The 26,598-nt window shown below is 45.7% G+C and overlaps 2 protein-coding genes across 2 annotated transcripts; both read right to left on the reverse strand.

The window, feature by feature from the left end:
* Positions 1 to 3,145: 3,145 nt before the first annotated feature.
* LOC140389133 (zinc-binding protein A33-like) lies at positions 3,146 to 11,216 on the reverse strand. The gene is made up of 6 exons (XM_072473289.1): positions 10,815 to 11,216; positions 10,342 to 10,437; positions 8,864 to 9,097; positions 8,021 to 8,043; positions 7,818 to 7,936; positions 3,146 to 4,132 (listed from the first exon to the last, which is right to left on the reverse strand). Exons 1-6 carry the CDS (start codon positions 11,214 to 11,216, stop codon positions 3,462 to 3,464), a joined length of 1,545 nt encoding a protein of 514 aa, XP_072329390.1. The 3' UTR covers positions 3,146 to 3,461.
* Positions 11,217 to 18,061: 6,845 nt separating this feature from the next.
* LOC140389134 (zinc-binding protein A33-like) lies at positions 18,062 to 26,265 on the reverse strand. Its single transcript, XM_072473290.1, has 6 exons — positions 25,864 to 26,265; positions 25,397 to 25,492; positions 23,851 to 24,084; positions 23,007 to 23,029; positions 22,804 to 22,922; positions 18,062 to 18,351 (listed from the first exon to the last, which is right to left on the reverse strand). Exons 1-6 carry the CDS (start codon positions 26,263 to 26,265, stop codon positions 18,062 to 18,064), a joined length of 1,164 nt encoding a protein of 387 aa, XP_072329391.1.
* Positions 26,266 to 26,598: the final 333 nt, after the last annotated feature.

Below are 26,598 nucleotides of genomic sequence, written 5' to 3' on the forward strand. Positions count from 1 at the left end.
ATTTGAACCGCGTCCCCTGCCCTGTTCTCAGTGAACGGCAGTGACCTCCTCATTGTAATCACTCTCTGGGTAAAGATGTTTCTCCTGAATTCCCGATTGGATTTCCCAGTGACTCCCATATCTGAGGGGATTCTGATCCCCACACGGTGGGGATCGTCGGTGGCCACGTTTGAGGAATAGTCCGTCGCGCGGGCGGGAATGTGTAAAATGGAAACATTTGTCCAGATTGTAACATTGTGTGCTGGGGAGGATGTTCCCCAGGTTGCTGATGTTTTTGTATTATTTAATTTATTTGGAATAAAATACATTAAAAAAACTTTTCCTACTTCATGGATACAAAAATCCTTCTGTCTCCCAATATTTATCAGTCTCTCATCCTGACCCACACTTTCCCCAGGTTGGCTGGAAGCGCTTGACATGGAGCAGCGCCGCCATCTGCTGGCAGTACTGTGAATGACCACTTGCACTGTCAGCTGCCTTTCAGTTGGAGGCCGGATTTGAGTGAGGCCATAAATATAATAATAATAATCTTTATTGTTGTCGCAAGTCGGCTTACATTAACAGTGCAATGAAGTTACTGTGAAAAGCCCCTAGTCGCCACATGCCGGCGCCTGTTCGGGTACACAGAGGGAGAATTCAGAATATCCAAATTAACTAACAGCACATCTTTCGGGACTTGTGGGAGGAAACCGGAGCACCCGGAGGAAACCCACACCGACACAGGGAGAACGTGCCAGACAGTGCCCCAAGCAGGGAATCGCACCTGGGACCCTGGAGCTGTGTAGCAACAGTGCTAACCACTGTGCTACAGTGCTGCCCACTATTCTCTATACAAACCATCTGAACCCCTCGATTAGATTCCAGTCTGTGACTCACCCCCAGGTATCCATTATTCTCTATATAAACCATCTGAACCCCTCGATTAGATTCCAGTCTGTAACTCACTCCCAGGTATCCATTATTCTATATATAAACCATCTGAACCCCTCGATTAGATTCCAGTCTGTAACTCACTCCCAGGTATCCATTATTCTATATATAAACCATCTGAACCCCTCGATTAGATTCCAGTCTGTAACTCACTCCCAGGTATCCATTATTCTATATATAAACCATCTGAACCCCTCGATTAGATTCCAGTCTGTAACTCACTGTATCCCATCCCACCTTTAACTGTATCAAATTCAGTCTCGCACAAGAGGTCAAATTCACCCCGCCCAGCGCCTCACTCTCCACCTTATCTCTCCCCCAACTCCTCCTCCCATTTCTCCTGAATCCTCATCACGTGCATTCCCCCTGCTCCCCCAGCCACCCGTATATGTCCCCAATCCTACCCTCCTCCTCCTTGTCCGGAAGCAGCAGCCGTTCCAATAGGTCATACTTCGGCAGCCTGGGGAACTCTTTACACACCATCCGTGCAAAGTCACTCACTTGTAGATACCTAAAATCACTCCCCTCGGGAGCTCTCCCCTCTCCCGCAGCTCTCCCAAACTGGCAAACCTCTCCTCCAAATATAAATCCCTGGCCCTCACCAACCCCACCTCTCTCCACCTCCTGTACATGCCATCCGTCTCCCCCGGTTTGAATCCGTGGTTCACACACAACAATGTTAGCACCGACATCCCCGCCATCCGAAACTGTCTCCTCAGCTGGTTCCACACCCTAACCGTGGACTGTACAACCGGGCTCTCCATATATCTCCTCGGTGACAACGGTAGTGCCACCGTTACCGTGGCCCTGAATCTGGGCCCCCTACAGGACTCCTCCTCCACCCTAACCCATTCTGGCCTCTCTCCCTCCCACTATCACCTCACTTTCTCCACATTCACCACCCAATAATAGTGCAGTAAGAATTTTTACAACACCAGGTTAAAGTCCAACAGGTTTGTTTCGATGTCACTAATTTTCGGAGCGCTGCTCCTTCCTCAGATGAATGAAGAAGTATGTTCCAGAAACATATATATAGACAGATTCAAAGATGCCAGACAATGCTTGGAATGCAAGCATTAGCAGGTGATTAAATCTTTACAGATCCAGAGATGGGATAACCCCAGGTTAAAGAGGTGTGAATTGTGTCAAGCCAGAACTGTTGGTAGGATTTCGCAGGCCAGATGGTGGGGGATGAATGTAATGCGACATGAATCCCAGGTCCCGGTTGAGGCCGCACTCATGTGTGCGGAACTTGGCTATAAGCTTCTGCTCAGTGATTCTGCGTTGCCGTGCGTCCTGAAGGCCGCCTTGGAGAACGCTTACCCGGAGATTAGAGTGAACTATTAGGAAGGTAAATGGTATCTTAGCCTTTATTACAACGGGGCTGAAGTATAAGACTATAAGTCTTGCTGCAAAGTAACAGGGATTGAGTGTGGTCACAGCTGGAGGACTGTGGACAGTTTTAGTCTCCGTACCTGAGGAAACATGTACTTACCTTAGAGGGAGCAATGAAGGTTCTCGGAATTGATACTTGGGATGAAAGGGTTTTCTGATATGAGGAAGGATTGAGTTGGATCGATCTATATTCTTTGAGGTTTAAAAGAATAATAGGTGATCTTATTGAAACATATACAATTCTCCGAGATCCTGACAGGGTAGATGCTGACACTGGTCTAGAACGAGGGGGTCACAGAATCAGGATAAAGGGTCGTCCATTTAAGACTGAGATGAGGAGAAATTCCTTCCCTCAGAGAGAGTTGTGAATCTTTGGGATTCTCTCTCGCGGTGAGATGTCAGTGAGTATATTCCACACAGAGATCGGTATATTCCTGAGTGCAAAGAGAATGAAGGGATAGGAGGGGAAAGTGGAGTCGGTGTTGATGATCAGACAGGATCTTACTGAATGGTCACATGTCCTACTCCGGAACCTATTCTGATATTCTCATTCCTGATACCACCACCTGGAGGTTCCCTTCCAGTCACTCACCATCCCGACTGGGAAACATATCGGCCGTTCCTTCACTGTCACTGGGTCAAAATCCTGGAACTCCCTCCCTAACAGCACAGTGGGTGTACCTACACCACCTTCTCAAGGGCAATTAGGGATGGGCAACGAGGGCTCAGCCAGCGACATCCACATCCCAGACAGGAGAGAAAACATTCTTTCTGCTCATTCACTGAATCAGTAATCATCACACCAGGTGTCAGTCCCGTCTTCAAATAAAATATTTATTCAAGGGAGGAAACAAAATAAAGATTCACAATGAATTGTTCGAGAGCTGGGCACAGTTACCACAATTCAGGAGATTTTGCTTCATTCTATACCAGCCCAGTGTTTATGGGTCCCATTATATTCAGAGAGGGACAGTGGGATGGGTGGAGAATCTGAGTTAAATTTACAGAATAAACAATACAGAAACACACTCACCCCCTGACAGCACACAGCAGAGAATCAGGACAACATGAGCTGTTCAGACAGTGAATCAGGCTTCTCACTAAAACTCCGACCTCCCAAAACGTGTCCCACTGTGTTACCCAGTGAGCAGTGTGAGTGAATCAAGGTTATCACCAGACTTATCATTACAAGGATTAAAGATGGGGTAGAGTTTCTCGGTGAATGTGTCAGTGAAGGTGTACAGGTGAGACATGTCCTCAGCATCGTAAAATGACACCTGTCCTCCCTCATAATCCAGGTAAATTCCCAACTTCCGGGGTTTCACTTTCAGCTGGGAGATGACATCCGGGATTTTCAATGATTTGCAGTTAGGATACCGGGCGATGACCCAGAATCCATTCTCAGGTGAACGTGTGATGTTTGCTTTCCTGTTGACAGACTCTCTGCAGACACCCACAATCCAGTAAGGCTTGTTTCCAAGACCCACCTCCCAGTAGTGTCTCCCTGATGTGAAACTCTGGGAGCTCAAAACATACAAGTGTTTATTAAATCTTCCCAGATGATCAGGTCGAGCTTGCTTCTCATTTCCGAACTTCACACTAGTCAGATCCTGGGAAATGATGAGATAGTTGTGTGCCGTCTCCGGGTCCAGGGTGAGAGATGCTGGAACTGGAAGAGAACATGATTGGGAAGCTGTTACTGTGAGAAAAACAGGAGTGAATGACGAGACGTGTACAGACGGTGATGGGACATCACCACTTTCCTCAGCCCAGGAACTGTGGAAGCTCAGGGACAGAGGACGGGATTCTCTCAGCCCGGGGCCAGGCCGGAGAATCCCCGGGAGCGGTGCGAATCGCGCCACGCCCCCCTGACGCCGGCACGCGATTCTCTGCTGAGCGGCGCTGGCGTGGTTGGCTCGGCATCGGTCGCGAGCCGCTCTATGCGGCAGACCCGCCGATTCTCGGGCCGGGAGGGGCCGAGCGGCCGTCGTGGAAACGCCGAGTCCCACCGGCGCCGCCCACACCGGCTCTCAGCCGGCCGAAACGCAGCGTTGAAGGGCGACGGCCTGCGGGGGAGGGGGCCCAGAGTGTGTGAAGACATTTCTCCCCATTCCTTCAGCTCCATTCACTCAGCACAGATCAGCATCAATTCACTGAGAATAAACATCTCTCTCCAGGACAAGACCTTGGTTAAGACAAGTTGACCCTCATCTGCTTCTGACCCAGGACAGAGGCAGGAGGGAAAAAGGGAGGGAGGAACTTAAAATCAATCATGGTCACCAAAGAGAAAGTATCTGGAAAACTATTGGGATGAAAGGCAACTTGTCCCCTGGACCTGATGTCCTGCAACCCAGGATTTTAAAGCAGTGGTTTTGGAGAAAGTGGATGCATTGGTTGTAATCTTTCCAAATTCCCCCCATTCTGGACAAGTCCCAGCGGTTTGGAAATGTTTCAAAAAAGGAGGGAGACAAAGCAGGAAGATTTGGGCCAAATCTGTTATTTGGAAACTCTTGATGCCATTGTGAAGGAGGGAGTCACAAGACATTTAGAAAATCTTCATACAATCAGGCGGAGTCCACACGGATTTGTTAAATGAAGATTGTTTTTGAGACATTTATCAGAGCTTTCTGAGTATGGGACCAGCAGGGTAGATAAAGGTGAACCAGTAGATGTTGTGTATTTGGATTTCCAAACGACATGTCCTCATGTAAAATATTACTGCACAATATAAGAGTTCATGGTGTTGGATAGAGGATTGGCAAACTACCTGGCATAGCCAATATAAATGGTTCATTTTCAGGTTGGCAAACTGTGACTAGTGGAGTGACACACGGATCAGTGATGGGGACACAATTGTTTCTGATCTATATTAGTGATTGGATGAAGAGACCAAATCTGGAGCCAAATTTACTGATGACAGAAAGTTTGGTTGGGAAGTTGTGAGGAGGATACAAAGCATCTGCGGAGGGATATAGACCGGTTAAGTGAGTGGACAAAGATTTAGCAGATGGAGTATAATGTAGGAAAATGTGAGGTGGTCCACCTTGGCAGAAAGAATAGAAAATCAGCAAATGATTTGAAATGAAGATGAAATGAAAATGAAATGAAAATCGCTTATTGTCACAAGTAGGCTTCAAATGAAGTTTCTGTGAAAAGTCCCTAGTCGCCACATTCCTGCGCCTGTTCGGGGAGGCTGTTACGGGAAGCGAACAGTGCTGCTGGCCTGCCTTGGTCTGCTTTCAAAGCCAGCGATTTAGCCCTGTGCTAAACAGTCCCTTCAACAGAAAGAGACGGCAGAATGCTGCAGTACAGAGGGATCTGGGGGACCTTGTACATCAATCACTAAAAGTTAGTGTCCAGGTACAGCAAGGAATGAGGAAGGCGAATGGAATGTTGGCCTTTATTGGAAAAGGGATGGAGTGTAGAGTAGGGAAGACGTGCTGCAACTGTACAGGGGATTGGTGAGACTGCAGCTTGTACTGTGTTCAGATCTGATCTCCTTACATCAGGAGGGAGAGACTCTCATTGGACACAGTTCAGAGAAGATTCACTGGGCTGATTCCTGGGATGAAGGGATTGCCTTATGTGGAAAGGTTGAGCAGGTTGGTCTGTACTCACTGGAGTTTAGAAGAATAAAAGGTTATCTTATTGAAACATAACATTCTGAGGGATTCCTTCGTCAGGGTAGATGCTGGGAGGATGTTTGATCTCTGGGGTAAGCGAGGTGTAGGCGACACAGCATCAAATGAAGGGGCCTCTATTTAAGACAGAGATGTTGCTATTTACAGCACAGAAGGATGCCATTCGGCCCATCATGTCCGTACCAGCTCCCAAAAGAGCGGCCCAGCTAGTCCCATTCTCCAGCCCTGTCTCCGTGGTCCCCTAAATTCGGCACATTCAAATATATATCCAGCTCTCTTTTGAAACCTCCTGTGGAATCCGCCTCCACCACTCTCCCATGTACCACATTCCAATTCCCAACAACTCTCTGAGTAAAGAAGTTTCTCCTCACCTCACTCCTAGCTCTCTTGCTGGCCATCTTGAAATTGTGAGTCCTAGTCACTGACTTACCAACCAGTGGAAACAGAGTCTCCTTCATATTCTCTGCTCTGGAGAACAAGCCCAATTTTCCCCAATATTTCCTTGTATCTAAAATTCCTCACTGCTGGTATCATCCTAGTAAATCTCCTTTGCACTCTCTCAAGGGCTTTAACATCTTTCCTTAAATAATGTGCCCAGAACTGAACACAATACTCGACCAATGATTTGTAGTGGTGTAGCATCACATCTTTGCTTTTATACTCTGTGCCTCTATTTATAAACCCAAGGATCCATTTAGCCTTCTTAACAACTCTTTCAACTTGCCAGGCCCCCTTCAGAGAATTATGCACTTGAATCCTGAGGTCCCTCTGCTCATGTACTCCCCTCAAAGTTGTACCATTGAGCCTATATTGTCTCCCCATGATTCTTCTACTAAAATGCATTACCTCACATTTCCCTGCATTGAAATTCATCTGCCAGGTATCTACCCATTGGCCAACTTGTCAATGTCCCTCTGAAGTCGCCCAGCGTCATCGTCACAATTCGGTATTCTCCCGAGCTTAGTGTCATCTACAAATTTTGAGATTTCACCCTCAACACGCAACTCTAAATCATTTATATCAATCGTAAAAAGCAAGTGTCCCAACACTGAGCCCTGGGGAACACCACTTGCAACTTGTCTCCAGTCTGAGAAATGGCCATCTATACCTACCCTCTGTCTCCTATCTTTTAGCCAATTTCCAATCCATGCAGCCCAGGACCCTTCAATCCCAAACATTTTTAATCTGCTAACCAACCTGCCATGTGGCACTGTATCAAATGCTTTCTCAAAGTACAAATATACAACATCCACAGCACTACCCTCATCCACTACCTGTGTCACCTTGTCAAATAACTCAATTACATTTGGCAGACATGGCCTGCCCTTGACAAAGCCATGAGGACTGGCTAATATTAATTAATTTTTCTCGAAGTGCATATTTTTCTCATCTCATATTATCGCCTCTATCAGTTTTCCCACTGCTGATGTCAAACTGACAGGTCTGTACTTTCCTGGGTTAACCTTTGCCCCTTTCTGAAACAACGGCATCACATTCGCAATCCTCCAGGACTATTCCTGTGTTAGATGAGGAATTCCAGCTAGGAGAGGGTTATTAGTCTTTTGAATTCTCTACCACAGAGACCAGCAGAGGCTGGGTCATTGATTCATGACCGAGTTCGATAGATTGTTGATCAACAAGGGGGTTAAGGGTCATCTGGGACAGGCAGGAAAGTGGAGTAAAGGCCACAATTCGATCAGACATGATCTTATCAAAAATCAGAGCAGGTTCACTGGGCTGGACCACTCCTGTTCTTATTCCTTCTGATCTTATGATCATTTCATCAGTGTGTCAAACCTCATTAATCACGTGGATAACAGCAGGGAGACGGTAATATACAGAGAATGATACCTGGAGAAATCGCTGCTCTCATTTCCCTCCACACTTTGATGTATTTGACTGGTTCATCAGCGATATCCACAGGTAACTGAGTGGAGACAGTTCCAGGCTTGTGAAACACCATCTGACTCCTGTAAAAACAGGTCTGGAAATCAGTGTGTGTTAGAGAGACAGCAGTGATCACATCACAAAACTGTTTCTTTAAACCTGCTTACCTCATCAACAGGTCCTGAATATCCTGAGGGGAAAGAAACAGAATAGATATGATCGAGTCAGATTAAAGAGTTCTTGTTGATGTAAATCCCGAGTAGAAATCTACATTTTCACCCCTCTCGCCTCCTCATTATTCTCGATCAGTCTGCAGCCTTTGACACGGTCGATCACACCATCCTCCTCCACCGCCTCTCACTGTTGTCCAGCTGGGTGTTCTGCCCGCACCAGTTCCCACTCTTATCTCTCTAATCGTAGCCCCCATCACCCCTGTGGTTGGTGAACTACATTGGCTCCCGGTTCAACAATGTATTGATATTGAAAATTCTCATCCTTGTTTTCAAATTCCTCCCTGGCCTCACTCCTCCCGATCTCTGTAATCTCCTCCAGCTCCACAACCCTCCGAGACATCCTCTAATTTGTGTCTCTTGTCCACCCCCGATATTAATCCCAACACTATTGCTGGCTGAGGCTTCATTTGAATCCAGCGTTCGCAGGATCAGGAACAGCAAAACCCACAACTCAATAAAGATCTACCGACTCCACTTTAACAACGCATCTTAACCCCGTCCTCAGTAGAACTCCATGGGCAGCAGTGTAAACGTCTCCAGTTCCCAGCCCAGATCTCTTTGAGTCCAATCATCAATCAGTGCCGTGGTTACACTGAGTATAGGAATCACATTGAGATTCTCTCACCTCATTTCCCATTGGACCCTTACTGACAGCAGAAAGAAACAATCACCCAACCAATCAGACTGAGGCCTTGCCCAATCCCAGAGGTTAAAGGTCAGAGTGCCCGCCCTCAGTCTCTGGAATGTTTCACTGGACAAGACAAAGAGATTTTGTACCTTGAGGAACTTTGGGGCCTCTTGTACCTCCAGCCTCGATTTTAGATCTCTTATTGCTCCTTCAAGAGAAGACATTTCAGCCATGGTTTTGGTTAAGTTCTGCTCCATTTCGTCTATTATTTTATTGCTTTTTCTCTCCAACTCTGCTTTCAGCAGCTCCTCCTTCTCAACCAGGAACTTGTGCATCTTTTCAAATTCACTGTTGATTTCATTTCTCAGTCTGTCAACTTCAGCCTGGAACAGATTGAATACAGAACGGAATAAACAACGTTTACAATCCCAGTTTCCCGGTCTCTGTCCACTGGGATAGAGGAAAACAATTTGCATCCAGTACGACTAACAAATAATAACAGCTCACTGCCGGCTCAATACTTTGATGGAATATTGGGTATGTGGGAGTGAGTTACAAACAAACATTATAAAGTGATTCCAACGGTTAATCCTGAATAAGAGTCATTAAGGTGTGAATTACAGACTGGAATTTAATCGAGGTGTTCAGATGGTTTATATATGGAATAATGCACACCTGGGAGTGAGTTACAGACTGGAATCTAATCGAGGGGTTCAGATGATTTATATATCGAATAATGGATACCTGGGAGTGAGTTATAGACTGGAATCTAATCGAGGGGTTCAGATGGTTCATATATAGAATAATGGATACCTGGGAGTGAGTTACAGACTGGAATCGAATCGAGGGGTTTAGATGGTTTATATATAGAATAATGGATATCAGGGAGTGAGTTACAGACTGGAAACTAATCGAGGGGTTCAGATGGTTCATATATAGAATAATGGATAGTTGGGAGCGAGTTACTGACTGGAATCTAATCGAGGGGTTCAGATGGTTTCTATATAGAATAATGGATACCTGGGAGTGAGTTACTGACTGGAATCTAATCGAGGGGTTCAGATGGTTCATATATAGAATAATGGATAGTTGGGAGCGAGTTACTGACTGGAATCTAATCGAGGGGTTGAGATGGTTCATATATAGAATAATGGATACCTGGGAGCGAGTTACTGACTGGAATCGAATCGAGGGGTTCAGATGGTTTATATATAGAATAATGGATACCTCGGAGTGAGTTCAGACTGGAATCTAATCGAGGGGTTCAGATGGTTTATATATCGAATAATGGATACCTGGGGGTGAGTTACAGACAAGAATCTAATAGAGGGGTTCAGATGCTTTATATATAGAATAATGGATACACAGGAGTGAGTTACAGCCAAGATTTATTTAATGAATTGTTGTGATTGATTTGAGAGAGAAAATAAGAGATTTTCACATTGTCATAATAATCTGCAATTTGCAGACGCTCCCTTATCTTGCAGTTCAGGGACCAGCCCGCAGTGGCTTTGGAGCAGCAGCATTTTATTCAGTAAAACTCTCTCTCTGACTGTGTGAGGAGCTCACTCACTCTCAATAACAAACACAGGGAAGTTTACACAAAGCCTAAAGGACACTCTCCTACCTTCATGTGTAAAATCCCATCCTCGCGTTCCCTTTTACTGTGGAGACTGAGGTCCATTTGCTTCTGCAGAGTTTCCAATGATGTTTCTAACTTGTTCTGAGACAGAAAGGACACAAAGGGGTTTGTCAAAGGAAACAATCATTGTCACATTCTGGAGGAGTTTGCTGTTTTAAATAGAGTGAGGCTAGTGAGGTAGAGAAGGAGATATTCTCAGGATTGACACTCAACAAACAAAGTAGAAGCTGTGGGTTAATTCTGTTTGTTACAATTATCCTCCTCCAGGTTAATTCCCCTCCTCAATCAATCCTTTCCTCGTTCCAACACTCTCCTCTTTACATTCCTCTCCTCTTCCCTACCCCTTTCTCTCCTGCCCTCTCTTCCCCTCCACACATTCTACAAACACTCTCTCTCTCTATTACTTACACACTGTCCCTCTTCCCCATCTACCTGTGTCAGTAGCAGTGATCCAGTACCTTGTATATCTGGGCTGCCTCCTTTATTGGGATCACACTGTGCGTCTTATGAGCTCTGGACATCCCACACACCACACAGATCGTTTTGTGTTCATCTTCACAGAAGAGTTTCAGCTTCTCCTCGTGTTCCTGACAGTAAAACACCTCCTGTGGCTGTGTCACCTTCACCTTCAGCTCTCTGAACTTCTCCACGACGTTAATCAGGGTGAGAGCGGGCCTGACGTTGCTCTGGATGAAGACCTGTCGACACTGGGGGCAGGAAACATCGCCCGGGACCTTCTGCCAACTCTGAGAGATGCAGGAGCTGCAGAAATGATGTCCACATTCCAGAGACACCGGCTGGGTGAATATCTCCAGACAGATGGGACAGGTTAGTTCCTGTGTGAGATCTGGAGACGCCATCCCAGTGCTCAGAGTCTCTCTCTCCTTCCCTGTTCCAGCTCTTTCACTTTCAATTCCTGTTCAGGGCTGCACTTCCTGGATTTCACTTCAACTGATCAGTGACACACTCAGTGTCAGGAACTTTGGAATTAAATCAAACTGACCCCATTATTGTGTCTGGAGCCCCTCCCTCATCCCTGAGCCCCTCCTTATCCTCTCTCCACCCTGTCACCATCTGACCCTCATTCTTACAAAAAACATCTTTTTGAAAATGTCCACCCCCACCTCCAACCTCTCCCTTGTTCTCCAGATTCATGAAGAGTCTATTTCTCTCTCCCAAATCCGGGCCCATCTTTCCCCCCTCAATCCTGCCTGAACCTCTCCGATCAGCTTCTGGACAGGAAGATGGAAAGTTGGTGCAGAGTTTGTGTAACTGGAGTGAAGAGGAACAATGCTGTGTTGGAGCTGCTCATTTCTCAGATGCTGCACATTCTCTGCCTGTGGGGAGAAGCGTCTCGAACAACAGATTCAGTCTCAATGTTGTTGTCTGATTCACGCTGCTGTCGAGTCCCTTTGGATGTTTTACTGCATTGAAGGCGCTATATAAATGTAATTTGTTGTTGCCTCTGACTGAATCAAAGTGTTTGTGCTGGAAACTGTCCTGAGGGGGGTCTTCAGTCCCAGTCAGAGACCCTGACAGACAGACACACACACAGACACACACGCAAATACACACACAGACCCAGACACACATAGACACACACAGACAGGCACACACATATACACACACTCTCAGAGAGACACACACACTCAGATAGACAGACAGACACCCACAGAGACATACTCACACACACACACACACCCTACCTAGGCAGAGCTTCCATTTACTGGAGAGTGATGAAGGGACCGGCTCTGTCAGTCACTAGATCACATTTACACATCAGGAACTGGGACATCGACTGCACAATAACATCTTTAAATTCCTGTTCACCTCCTGCTCCATCCGCTTGTTAATCTTCTGTTAGTTTGAACAAATTGTGAAGCTGATTCTGCTCTTGCTTCACCCGCAGTTTGTGATCATCTCACAAGACATGTCACTGAGACAGTGATGCTCATTAAAGGATATTCGACTGGGGTGGCAGCACTCAATGGGAGACAGTGAATCAGCCTCTTGTTGAACACTCTGGACAATATCCCTTTCCATTGAATCCCACTGGGAGTCACTGTGAGTACATCGAGCCCGGATTTAAAATATTGCTTCACCTGAAACAAGGGCCTCGTCTCCATCCCCAAACCCAGTCAGAGTGAGTCCAGCCCTGAGCTGCTGGGCAAGGACACACTCCCTCTATTTGAACCGCGTCCCCTGCCCTGTTCTCAGTGAACGGCAGTGACCTCCTCATTGTAATCACTCTCTGGGTAAAGATGTTTCTCCTGAATTCCCGATTGGATTTCCCAGTGACTCCCATATCTGAGGGGATTCTGATCCCCAAACGGTGGGGATCGTCGGTGGCCACGTTTGAGGAATTGTCCGTCGCGCGGGGGGAAATGTGTAAAATGGAAACATTTGTCCAGATTGTAACATTGTGTGCTGGGGAGGATGTTCCCCAGGTTGCTGATGTTTTTGTATTATTTAATTTATTTGGAATAAAATACATTAAAAAAACTTTTTCTACTTCATGGATACACAAATCCTTCTGTCTCCCAATATTTATCAGTCTCTCATCTTTTGAAAATATCCGAGATCCTCATGTCAAAGTGGATAATTTTACAGAACATGTTGGGTATTGAGCCCCTCCAGCCTGTTCCACCATTCAGTCAGCTCATAGCTGATCTGTATCTGAACCATTTACTCACCTTGGTTTTGTAACCTTTGTGTGAAGAAGCGCTTCCTGAAATCCCCCCTTGATCTCGCTCATCCTGACCCACACTTTCCCCAGGTTGGCTGGAAGGGCTTTCCATGGAGCAATGCCGCCATCTGCTGGCAGTACTGTGAATGACCACTTGCACAGTCAGCTGCCTTTCAGTTGGAGACCGGATTGAGTGAGGCCATAAATATAACAATAATAATCTTTATTATTGTCACAAGCCGGCTTACATTAACACTGCAATGAAGTTACTGTGAAAAGCCCCTTATCGCCACATTCCGGCGCCTGTTCGGGTACACAGAGGGAGAATTCAGAATGTACAAATTACCTAAGAGCACATCTTTCGGGGCTTGTAGGAGGAAACCGGAGCACCCGGAGGAAACCCACACCGACACAGGGAGAACGTGCCAGACAGTGCCCCAAGCAGGGAATCGCACCTGGCACCCTGGAGCTGTGTAGCAACAGTGCTAACCACTGTGCTACAGTGCTGCCCACTATTCTATATATAAACCATCTGAACCCCTCGATTAGATTCTAGTCTGTAACTCACTCCCAGGTATCCATTATTCTATATATAAACCATCTGAACCCCTCGATTAGATTCCAGTCTGTAACTCACTCCCAGGTATCCATTATTCTATATATAAACCATCTGAACCCCTCGATTAGATTCCAGTCTGTAACTCACTCCCAGGTATCCATTATTCTTTATATAAACCATCTGAACCCCTCGATTAGATTCCAGTCTGTAACTCACTCCCAGGTATCCATTATTCTATATATAAACCATCTGAATCCCTCGATTAGATTCCAGTCTGTAACTCACTACCATGATCCATTATTCTATATATAAACCATCTGAACCCCTCGATTAGATTCCAGTCTGTAACTCACTCCCAGGTATCCATTATTCTATATATAAACCATCTGAATCCCTCGATTAGATTCCAGTCTGTAACTCACTCCCAGGTATCCATTATTCTATATATAAACCATCTGAACCCCTCGATTAGATTCCAGTCTGTAACTCACTCCCAGGTATCCATTATTCTATATATAAACCATCTGAATCCCTCGATTAGATTCCAGTCTGTAACTCACTCCCAGGTATCCATTATTCTATATATAAACCATCTGAACCCCTCGATTAGATTCCAGTCTGTAACTCACTCCCAGGTATCCATTATTCTAAATATAAACCATCTGAACCCCTCGATTAGATTCCAGTCTGTAACTCACTCCCAGGTATCCATTATTCTATATATAAACCATCTGAATCCCTCGATTAGATTCCAGTCTGTAACTCACTCCCAGGTATCCATTATTCTATATATAAACCATCTGAACCCCTCGATTAGATTCCAGTCTGTAACTCACTCCCAGGTATCCATTATTCTAAATATAAACCATCTGAACCCCTCGATTAGATTCCAATCTGTAACTCACACCCAGGTATCCATTATTCTATATATAAACCACCTGAACCCCTCGATTAGATTCCAGTCTGTAAGTCACTCCCAGGTATCCACTATTCTATATATAAACCATCTGAACCCCTCGATTAGATTCCAGTCTGTAACTCACTCCCAGGTATCCATTATTCTATATATGAACCATCTGAACCCCTCGATTAGATTCCAGTCTGTAACTCACTCCCAGGTATCCATTATTCTATATATAAACCATCTGAACCCTTCGATTAGATTCCAGTCTGTAACTCACTCCCAGGTATCCACTATTCTCTATACAAACCATCTGAACCCCTCGATTAGATTCCAGTCTGTAACTCACTCCCAGGTATCCACTATTCTCTATACAAACCATTTGAACCCCTCGATTAGATTCCAGTCTGTAAGTCACTCCCGGGTATCCATTATTCTATATATAAACCATCTGAACCCCTCGATTAGATTCCAGTCTGTAACTCACCCCCAGGTATCCATTATTCTTATATAAACCATCTGAACCCCTCGATTAGATTCCAGTCTGTAACTCACTCCCAGGTATCCATTATTCTATAAATAAACCATCTGAACCCCTCGATTAGATTCCAATCTGTAACTCACTCCCAGGTATCCATTATTCTATATATAAACCATCTGAACCCCTCGATTAGATTCCAGTCTGTAACTCACTCCCAGGTATCCATTATTCTTATATAAACCATCTGAACCCCTCGATTAGATTCCAGTCTGTAACTCACTCCCAGGTATCCATTATTCTATAAATAAACCATCTGAACCCCTCGATTAGATTCCAATCTGTAACTCACTCCCAGGTATCCATTATTCTATATATAAACCATCTGAACCCCTCGATTAGATTCCAGTCTGTAACTCACTCCCAGGTATCCATTATTCTATATATAAACCATCTGAACCCCTCGATTAGATTCCAGTCTGTAACTCACTCCCTGGTATCCATTATTCTATAAATAAACCATCTGAACCCCTCGATTAGATTCCAATCTGTAACTCACTCCCAGGTATCCATTATTCTATATATAAATCACCTGAACCCCTCGATTAGATTCCAGTCTGTGACTCACTCCCGGGTATCCATTATTCTATACATAAACCATCTGAACCCCTCGATTTGATTCCAGTCTGTGACTCACTCCCGGGTATCCATTATTCTATAAATAAACCATCTGAACCCCTCGATTAGATTCCAATCTGTAACTCACTCCCAGGTATCCATTATTCTATATATAAATCACCTGAACCCCTCGATTAGATTCCAGTCCGTAACTCACTCCCAGGGATCCATTATTCGCTATATAAACCATCTGAATCCCTCAAATAGATTCCAATCTGTAACTCACTCCCAGGTATCCATTATTCTATATCCAAACCATCTGAACCCCTCGATTAGATTCCAGTCTGTAACTCAGTCCCAGGTATCCATTATTCTATATATAAACCATCTGAACCCCTCGATTAGATTCCAGTCTGTAACTCACTCCCAGGTATCCATTATTCTATATATAAACCATCTGAACCCCTCGATTAGATTCCAGTCTGTAACTCACTCCCAGGTATCATTATTCTATATATAAACCATCTGAACCCCTCGATTAGATTCCAGTCTGTAACTCACTGTATCCCATCCCACCTTTTCCTGTATCAAACTCAGTCTCGCACAAGAGGTCAAATTCACCCCACCCAGCGCCTCACTCTCCACCTAATCTCTCCCCCAACTCCTCCTCCCATTTCTCCTGAATCCTCATCACGTGCATTCCCCCTGCTTCCCCAGCCACCCGTATCGGTCCCCAATCCTACCCTCCTCCTCCATGTCCGGAAGCAGCAGCCGTTCCAATGGGACATACTTCGGCAGCCTGGGGAACCCTTTACACACCTTCCGTGCAAAGTCACTCACTTGTAGATACCAAAAATCACTCCCCCCTCGGGAGCTCTCCACTCTCCCACAGCTCTTCCAGACTGGCAAACCTCTCCTCCAAATATAAATCCCTGGCCCTCATCAACCCCACCTCTCTCCACCTCTTGTACATGCCATCCGTCTCCCCCGGTTTGAATCCGTGGTTCACACACAACAATGTGAGCACCGACATCCCCTCCATCCGAAACTGTCTCCTCAGCTGGTTCCACACCCTAACCGTGGACTGTACAACCGGGCTCTCCATATATCTCCTCGGTGACAACGGTAGTGCCACCGTTACCGTGGCCCTGAATCTGGGCCCCCTACAGGACTCCTCCTCCACCGTAACCCATTCTGGCCTCTCTCCCTCCCACTATCACCTCACTTTCTCCACATTCACCACCCAATAAAAGTTAACAAGCAGATACAGTGAACTATTAGGAAGGTAAATGGTATCTTAGCCTTTATTACAACGGGGCTGAAGTATAAGACTATAAATGTTGCTGCAATGTAACAGGGATTGAGTGTGGTCACAGCTGGATGACTGTGGACAGTTTTAGTCTCCGTACCTGAGGAAACATGTACTTGCCTTAGAGGGAGCAATGAAGGTTCACGGAATTGATTCTTGGGATGAAAGGTTTTCCAATATGAGGAAGGATTGAGTTGGATGGATCAATATTGTTTGAAGTTTAGAAGAACAACAGGTTTCTTATTGAAACATGTACAATTCTCAGAGATTATGACAGGGTAGTTGCTGAGACTCGTCCAGAACGAGGGGGTCACAGAGTCAGGATAAGGGGTCGTCCATTTAAGACTGAGATGAGGAGAAATTCCTTCCCTCAGAGAGAGTTGTGAATCTTTGGAATTCTCTCTCTCGGTGAGTTGTCAGTGAGTATATTCCACACAGAGATCGACATATTCCTGAGCACAAAGGGAATGAAGGGATAGGAGGGGAAAGTGGAGTCGGTGTTGATGATCAGACAGGATCTTACTGAATGGTCACATGTCCTACTCCGGAACCTATTCTGATATTCTCATTCCTGATACTACCACCTGGAGGTTCCCTTCCAGTCACTCACCATCCCGACTGGGAAACACATCGGCCGTTCCTTCACTGTCACTGGGTCAGAATCCTGGAACTCCCTCCCTAACAGCACTGTGGGTGTACCTACACCACCTTCTCAAGAGCAATTAGGGATGGGCAACGAGGGCTCAGCCAGCGACATCCACATCCCAGACAGGAGAGAAAACATTCTTTCTGCTCATTCACTGGATCAATAATCATCACACCAGGTGTCAGTCCCGTCTTCAAATAAAATATTTATTCAAGGGAGGAAACAAAATAAAGGTTCACAATGAATTGTTCGAGAGCTGGGCACAGTTACCACAATTCAGGAGATTTTGCTTCATTCTATACCAGCCCAGTGTTTATGGGTCCCATTAGATTCAGAGAGGGACAGTGGAATGGGTGGAGAATCTGAGTTAAATTTACAGAATAAACAATACAGAAACACACTCACCCCCTGACAGCACACAGCAGAGAATCAGGACAACATGAGCTGTTCAGACAGTGAATCAGGCTTCTCACTAAAACTCCGACCTCCCAAAACGTGTCCCACTGTGTTACCCAGTGAGCAGTGTGAGTGGGTCAGGGTGATTACAAGGGTTAAAGATGGGGTAGAGTTTCTCGGTGAATGTGTCAGTGAAGGTGTACAGGTGAGACATGTCCTCAGCATCGTAAAATGACACCTGTCCTCCCTCATAATCCAGGTAAATTCCCAACTTCCGGGGTTTCACTTTCCGCTGGGTGATGACATCCGGGATTTTCGATGATTTGCAGTCAGGAAGCCGGTCGATGACCCAGAATCCATTCTCAGGTGACTCTGTGATCTCTCCTTTCCTGTTGACAGACTCTGCAGACACCCACAATCCAGTAAGGCTTGTGTCCAAGACCCACCTCCCAGTAGTGTCTCCCTGATGTGAAACTCTGGGAGCTCAAAACATACAAGTATTCAGTAAATCTTCCCAGATGATCAGGGAGATCTTGCTCCTCATTTCCGAACCTCACACTAGTCAGATCCTGGGAAATGATGAGTCGGTTGTTTGCCGTCTCCGGGTCCAGGGTGAGAGATGCTGGAACTGGAAGAGAACATGATTGGGAAGCTGTTACTGTGAGAAAAACAGGAGTGAATGACGAGACGTGTACAGACGGTGATGGGACATCACCACTTTCCTCAGCCCAGGAACTGTGGAAGCTCAGGGACAGAGGACGGGATTCTCTCAGCCCGGGGCCTGGCCGGAGAATCCCCGGGAGCGGTGCGAATCGCGCCACGCCCCCCTGACGCCGGCACGCGATTCTCTGCTGAGCGGCGCTGGCGTGGTTGGCTCGGCATCGGTCGCGAGCCGCTCTCTGCGGCAGGCCCGCCGATTCTCGGGCCGGGAGGGGCCGAGCGGCCGTCGTGGGAACGCCGAGTCCCACCGGCGCCGCCCACACCGGCTCTCAGCCGGCCGGAACGCAGCGTTGAAGGGCGACGGCCTGCGGGGGAGGGGGCCCAGAGTGTGTGAAGACATTTCTCCCCATTCCTTCAGCTCCATTCACTCAGCACAGATCAGCATCAATTCTCTGATAATAAACATCTCTCTCCAGGACAAGACCTTGGTTAAGACAAGTTGACCCTCATCTGCTTCTGACCCAGGACAGAGGCAGGAGGGAAAAAGGGAGGGAGGAACTTAAAATCAATCATGGTCACCAAAGAGAAAGTATCTGGAAAACTATTGGGATGAAAGGCAACTTGTCCCCTGGACCTGATGTCCTGCAACCCAGGATTTTAAAGCAGTGGTTTTGGAGAAAGTGGATGCATTGGTTGTAATCTTTCCAAATTCCCCCCATTCTGGACAAGTCCCAGCGGTTTGGAAATGTTCCAAAAAAGGAGGGAGACAAAGCAGGAAGATTTGGGCCAAATCTGTTATTTGGAAACTCTTGATGCCATTGTGAAGGAGGGAGTCACAAGACATTTAGAAAATCTTCATACAATCAGGCGGAGTCCACACGGTTTTGTTAAATGAAGATTGTTTTTGAGACATTTATCAGAGCTTTCTGAGTATGGGACCAGCAGGGTAGATAAAGGTGAACCAGTAGATGTTGTGTATTTGGATTTCCAAACGACATGTCCTCATGTAAAATATTACTGCACAATATAAGAGTTCATGGTGTTGGATAGAGGATTGGCAAACTACCTGGCATAGCCAATATAAATGGTTCATTTTCAGGTTGGCAAACTGTGACTAGTGGAGTGACACACGGATCAGTGATGGGGACACAATTGTTTCTGATCTATATTAGTGATTGGATGAAGAGACCAAATCTGGAGCCAAATTTACTGATGACAGAAAGTTTGGTTGGGAAGTTGTGAGGAGGATACAAAGCATCTGCGGAGGGATATAGACCGGTTAAGTGAGTGGACAAAGATTTAGCAGATGGAGTATAATGTAGGAAAATGTGAGGTGGTCCACCTTGGCAGAAAGAATAGAAAATCAGCAAATGATTTGAAATGAAGATGAAATGAAAATGAAATGAAAATCGCTTATTGTCACAAGTAGGCTTCAAATGAAGTTTCTGTGAAAAGCCCCTAGTCGCCACATTCCTGCGCCTGTTCGGGGAGGCTGTTACGGGAACCGAACCGTGCTGCTGGCCTGCCTTGGTCTGCTTTCAAAACCAGCGATTTAGCCCTGTGCTAAACAGTCCCTTCAACAGAAAGAGACGGCAGAATGCTGCAGTACAGCGGGATCTGGGGGACCTTGTACATCAATCACTAAAAGTTAGTGTCCAGGTACAGCAAGGAATGAGGAAGGCGAATGGAATGTTGGCCTTTATTGGAAAAGGGATGGAGTGTAGAGTAGGGAAGACTTGCTACAACTTTACAGGGGATTGGTGAGACTGCAGCTTGAGTACTGTGTTCAGATCTGATCTCCTTACATCAGGAGGGAGAGACTCTCATTGGACACAGTTCAGAGAAGATTCACTGGGCTGATTCCTGGGATGAAGGGATTGCCTTATGTGGAAAGGTTGAACAGGTTGGTCTGTACTCACTGGAGTTTAGAAGAATAAAAGGTTATCTTATTGAAACATAACATTCTGAGGGATTCCTTCGTCAGGGTAGATGCTGGGAGGATGTTTGATCTCTGGGGTAAGCGAGGTGTAGGCGACACAGCATCAAATGAAGGGGCCTCTATTTAAGACAGAGATGTTGCTATTTACAGCACAGAAGGATGCCATTCGGCCCATCATGTCCGTACCAGCTCCCAAAAGAGCGGCCCAGCTAGTCCCATTCTCCAGCCCTGTCTCCGTGGTCCCCTAAATTCGGCACATTCAAATATATATCCAGCTCTCTTTTGAAACCTCCTGTGGAATCCGCCTCCACCACTCTCCCATGTACCACATTCCAATTCCCAACAACTCTCTGAGTACATCATTATCATGGAATTTACAGAGCAGAAGGAGGCCATTCAGCCCATCGAGTCTGCACCGGTTCTTGGAAAGAGCACCCTACCCAAGGTCAACACCGCCACCCTATCCCCATAACCCAGTAGCCCCACGGGCAATTTTGGACACTAAGGGCAATTTATCATGGCCAATCCACCTAACCCGCACATCTTTGGACTGTGGGAGGAAACCGGAGCACCCGGAGGAAACCCACGCACACACGGGGAGGATGTGCAGACTCCGCACAGACAGTGACCCAAGCCAGAATCGAACCTGGGACCCTGGAGCTGTGAAGCAATTGTGCTATCCACAAGGCTACCGTGCTGCCCCATGAGTAAAGAAGTTTCTCCTCACCTCACTCCTAGCTCTCTTGCTGGCCATCTTGAAATTGTGACTCCTAGTCACTGACTTACCAACCAGTGGAAACAGAGTCTCCTTGTCAAAACTGTTGATAATTTTGAACACCTCAATAAGGTCACTTCTTAATCTTCTCTGCTCTGGAGAACAAGCCCAATTTTCCCCAATATTTCCTTGTATCTAAAATTCCTCACTGCTGGTATCATCCTAGTAAATCTCCTTTGCACTCTCTCAAGGGCTTTAACATCTTTCCTTAAATAATGTGCCCAGAACTGAACACAATACTCGACCAATGATTTGTAGTGGTGTAGCATCACATCTTTGCTTTTATACTCTGTGCCTCTATTTATAAACCCAAGGATCCATTTAGCCTTCTTAACAACTCTTTCAACTTGCCAGGCCCCCTTTAGAGAGAATTATGCACTTGAATCCTGAGGTCCCTCTGCTCCTGTACTCCCCTCAAAGTTGTACCATTGAGCCTATATTGTCTCCCCATGATTCTTCTACTAAAATGCATTACCTCACATTTCACTGCATTGAAATTCATCTGCCAGGTATCTACCCATTGGCCAACTTGTCAATGTCCCTCTGAAGTCGCCCAGCGTCATCGTCACAATTCGGTATTCTCCCGAGCTTAGTGTCATCTACAAATTTAGAGATTTTACCCTCAACACGCAACTCTAAATCATTTATATCAATCGTAAAAAGCAAGTGTCCCAACACTGAGCCCTGGGGAACACCACTTGCAACTCGTCTCCAGTCTGAGAAATGGCCATCTATACCTACCCTCTGTCTCCTATCTTTTAACCAATTTCCAATCCATGCAGCCCAGGACCCTTCAATCCCAAACATTTTTAATCTGCTAACCAACCTGCCATGTGGCACTGTATCAAATGCTTTCTCAAAGTACAAATATACAACATCCACAGCACTACCCTCATCCACTACCTGTGTCACCTTGTCAAATAACTCAATTACATTTGGTAGACATGGCCTGCCCTTGACAAAGCCATGAGGACTGGCTAATATTAATTAATTTTTCTCGAAGTGCATATTTTTCTCATCTCATATTATCGCCTCTATCAGTTTTCCCACTGCTGATGTCAAACTGACAGGTCTGTACTTTCCTGGGTTAACCTTTGCCCCTTTCTGAAACAACGGCATCACATTTGCAATCCTCCAGGACTATTCCTGTGTTAGATGAGGAATTCCATCTCGGAGAGGGTTATTAGTCTTTGGAATTCTCTACCACAGAGACCAGCAGAGGCTGGGCCATTGATTCATGACCGAGTTCGATAGATTGTTGATCAACAAGGGGGTTAAGGGTCATCTGGGACAGGCAGGAAAGTGGAGTAAAGGCCACAATTGGATCAGACATGATCTTATCAAAAATCAGAGCAGGTTCACTGGGCTGGACCACTCCTGTTCTTATTCCTTCTGATCTTATGATCATTTCATCAGTGTGTCAAACCTCATTAATCACGTGGATAACAGCAGGGAGACGGTAATATACAGAGAATGATACCTGGAGAAATCACTGCCCTCATTTCCCTCCACACTTTGATGTATTTGACTGGTTCACCAGCGATATCCGCAGGTAACTGAGTGGAGACAGTTCCAGGCTTGTGAAACACCATCTGACTCCTGCAAAAACAGGTCTGGAAATCAGTGTGTGTTAGAGAGACAGCAGTGATCACATCACAAAACTGTTTCTTTAAACCTGCTTACCTCATCAACAGGTCCTGAATATCCTGAGGGGAAAGAAACAGAATAGATATGATCGAGTCAGATTAAAGAGTTCTAGTTGATGTAAATCCCGAGTAGAAATCTACATTTTCACCCCTCTCGCCTCCTCATTATTCTCGATCAGTCTGCAACCTTTGACACGGTCGATCACACCATCCTCCTCCACCGCCTCTCCACTGTTGTCCAGCTGGGTGTTCTGCCCGCACCAGTTCCCACTCTTATCTCTCTAACCGTAGCCCCCATCACCCCTGTGGTTGGTGAACTACATTGGCTCCCGGTTCAACAACGTATTGATGTTGAAAATTCTCATCCTTGTTTTCAAATTCCTCCATGGCCTCACTCCTCCCTATCTCTGTAATCTCCTCCAGCTCCACAACCCTCCGAGACATCCTCTAATTTGTGTCTCTTGTCCATCCCCGATATTAATCCCAACACGATTGCTGGCTGAGGCTTCATTTGAATCCAGCGTTCGCAGGATCAGGAACAGCAAAACCCACAACTCAATAAAGATCTAACAACTCCACTTTAACAATGCATCTTAACCCCGTCCTCAGTAGAACTCCATGGGTAGCAGTGTAAACGTCTCCAGTTCCCAGCCCAGCTCTCTCTGAGTCCAATCATCAATCAGTTCCGTGGTTACACTGAGTATCGGAATCACACTGAGATTATCTCACCTCATTCCCCATTGGACCCTTACTGACAGCAGAAAGAAACAATCACCCAACCAATCAGACTGAGGCCTTACCCAATCCCAGAGGTTAAAGGTCAGAGTGCCCGCCCTCAGTCTCTGGAATGTTTCACTGGACAAGACAAAGAGATTTTGTACCTTGAGGAACTCTGGGGCCTCTTGTACCCCCAGCCTCGATTTTAGATCTCTTATTGCTCCTTCAAGAGAAGACATTTCAGCCATGGTTTTGTTTAAATTCTGCTCCATTTCCTCGAACACTTTATTGCTTTTTCTCTCCAACTCTGCTTTCAGCAGCTCCTCCTTCTCAAACAGGAACTTGTGCATCTTTTCAAATTCACTGTTGATTTCATTTCTCAGTCTGTCAACTTCAGCCTGGAACAGATTGAATACAGAACAGAATAAGCAACGTTTATAATCCCAGTTTCCCGGTCTCTGTCCACTGGGATAGAGGAAAACAATTTGCATCCAGTATGACTAACAAATAATAACAGCTCACTACCGGCTCAATAATTTGATGGAATATTGGGTCTGTGGGAGTGAGTTACAAATAAACATTATAAAGTGATTCCAATGGTTAATCCTAAATAAGAATCATCAAGGTGTGAATTACAGACTGGAATTTAATCGAGGGGTTCAGATGGTTTATATATAGAATAATGGATACCTGGGAGTGAGTTATAGACTGGAATCTAATCGAGGGGTTCAGATGGTTTATATATAGAATAATGGATACCTGGGAGTGAGTTACAGACTGGAATCTAATCGAGGGGTTCAGATGGTTTATATATAGAATAATGGATACCTGGGTGTGAGTTACAGACTGGAATCTAATCGAGGGGTTCAGATGGTTTAGAAAAGAATAATGGATACCTGGGAGTGAATTACAGACTGGAATCTAATCGAGGGGTTCAGATGGTTGCTATATAGAATAATGGATACCTGGGAGTGACTTACGGAATGGAATCTAATCGAGGGGTTCAGATGGTTTATACATAGAATAATGGATACCTGGGAGTGAGTTACAGACTGGAATCTAATCGAGGGGTTCAGATGGTTTATATATAGAATAATGGATACCTGGGAGTGAGTTACAGACTGGAATCTAATCGAGGGGTTCAGATGGTTGATATATAGAATAATGGATACCTGGGAGTGAGTTACAGACTGGAATCTAATCGAGGGGTTCAGATGGTTGATATATAGAATAATGGAAACCTGGGAGTGACTTACGGAATGGAATCTAATCGAGGGGTTCAGATGGTTTATATCTTGATAAAGGATGCCGGGGAGTGAGTTACAGTCTGGAATCTAATCGAGGGGTTCAGTTGGTTTATATATAGAATAATGGATGCCGGGGAGTGAGTTACAGACTGGAATCTAATCAAGGGGTTCAGATGGTTTATATATAGTATAATGGATACCTGGGAGTGAGTTACAGACAAGATTTATTTAATCAATTGATGTGATTGATTAGGAGAGAAAATAAGACATTTTCACATTGTCATAATAATCTGCAATTTGCAGACGCTCCCTTATCTTGCAGTTCGGGGAGCAGCTCGCAGTGTACTTTGGAGCAGCAGCATTTTATTCAGTAAAACTCTCTCTCTGACTGTGTGAGAAGCTCACTCACTCTCAATAACAAACACAGGGAAGTTTACACAAAGCCTAAAGGCCAGTCTCCTACCTTCATGTGTAAAATCCCATCCTCTCGTTCTCTTTTACTGTGGAGACTGAGGTCCATTTGCTTCTGCAGAGTTTCCAATGATGTTTCTAACTTGTTCTGAGACAGAAAGGACACAAAGGGGTTTGTCAAAGGAAACAATCATTGTCACATTCTGGAGGAGTTTTCTGTTTTAAATAGAGTGAGACTAGTGAGGTAGAGAAGGAGATATTCTCAGGATTGACACTCACAAGTAGAAGCTGTGGGTTAATTCTGTTTGTTACAATTATCCTCCTCCAGGTTAATTCCCCTCCTCAATCAATCCTTTCCTCGTTCCAACACTCTCCTATTTACATTCCTCTCCCCTTCCCTACCCCTTTCTCTCCTGCCCTCTCTTCCCCTTCCCACATTCGACAAACACTCTCTCTCTCTATTACTTACACCCTGTCCCTCTTCCCCATCTACCTGTGTCAGTAGCAGTGATCCAGTACCTTGTATATCTGGGCTGCCTCCTTTATTGGGATCACACTGTGCGTCTTATGAGCTCTGGACATCCCACACACCACACAGATCGCTTTGTGTTCATCTTCACAGAAGAGTTTCAGCTTCTCTTCGTGTTCCTGACAGTAAAACTCCTCCTGTGGCTGTGTCACCTTCACCTTCAGCTCTCTGAACTTCTCCACGATGTTAATCAGGGTCAGAGCAGGCCTGACGTTGCTCTGGGTGAAGACCTGTCGACACTGGGGGCAGGAAACATCGCCCGGGACCTTCTGCCAACTCTGAGAGATGCAGGAGCTGCAGAAATGATGTCCACATTCCAGAGTCACCGGCTGGGTGAATATCTCCAGACAGATGGGACAGGTTAGTTCCTGTGTGAGATCTGGAGACGCCATCCCAGTGCTCAGAGTCTCTCTCTCCTTCCCTGTTCAAGCTCTTTCGCTTTCAATTCCTGTTCAGGGCTGCACTTCCTGGATTTCACTTCAACTGATCAGTGACACATCTCAGTGTCAGGAACTTTGGAATTAAATCAAACTGACCCCTTTATTGTGTCTGAAGCCTTTTTCACTTTTATAAAGTCAGCTTTATAACATTATTTCTCTTCTCTCTCGCTACAAACTCACTCCTTGAAAACTCTCTCCCCCCTTTCCCCACCTCCCTCAACTCCCCCTGTCTGTGGAAGTCAGAAGTGACTTTCTCAGTTAAAATCCAGACCATCCTTACAGCTG

The sequence above is a fragment of the Scyliorhinus torazame genome, chromosome 14, assembly GCF_047496885.1.
Source record: "Scyliorhinus torazame isolate Kashiwa2021f chromosome 14, sScyTor2.1, whole genome shotgun sequence".
NCBI lineage: Eukaryota > Metazoa > Chordata > Chondrichthyes > Carcharhiniformes > Scyliorhinidae > Scyliorhinus > Scyliorhinus torazame.

Excerpts from the sequence above, each read along its gene's own strand:
- LOC140389133 (XM_072473289.1), bottom strand. The coding sequence starts at position 11,216 with ATGGCGTCTCCAGATCTCACACAGGAACTAACCTGTCCCATCTGTCTG. Across the intron at positions 8,044-8,863 it reads AGGCCCCAAAGTTCCTCAAG|GATATTCAGGACCTGTTGAT; the intron begins GTACAAAATCTC and ends CTTTCCCCTCAG. Across the intron at positions 4,133-7,817 it reads GAGAGCAGCGATTTCTCCAG|AATCCCGTCCTCTGTCCCTG; the intron begins GTATCATTCTCT and ends CCGGGCTGAGAG.
- LOC140389134 (XM_072473290.1), bottom strand. The coding sequence starts at position 26,265 with ATGGCGTCTCCAGATCTCACACAGGAACTAACCTGTCCCATCTGTCTG. Across the intron at positions 23,030-23,850 it reads AGGCCCCAGAGTTCCTCAAG|GATATTCAGGACCTGTTGAT; the intron begins GTACAAAATCTC and ends CTTTCCCCTCAG. Across the intron at positions 18,352-22,803 it reads GAGGGCAGTGATTTCTCCAG|AGTCTGTCAACAGGAAAGGA; the intron begins GTATCATTCTCT and ends GGGTGTCTGCAG.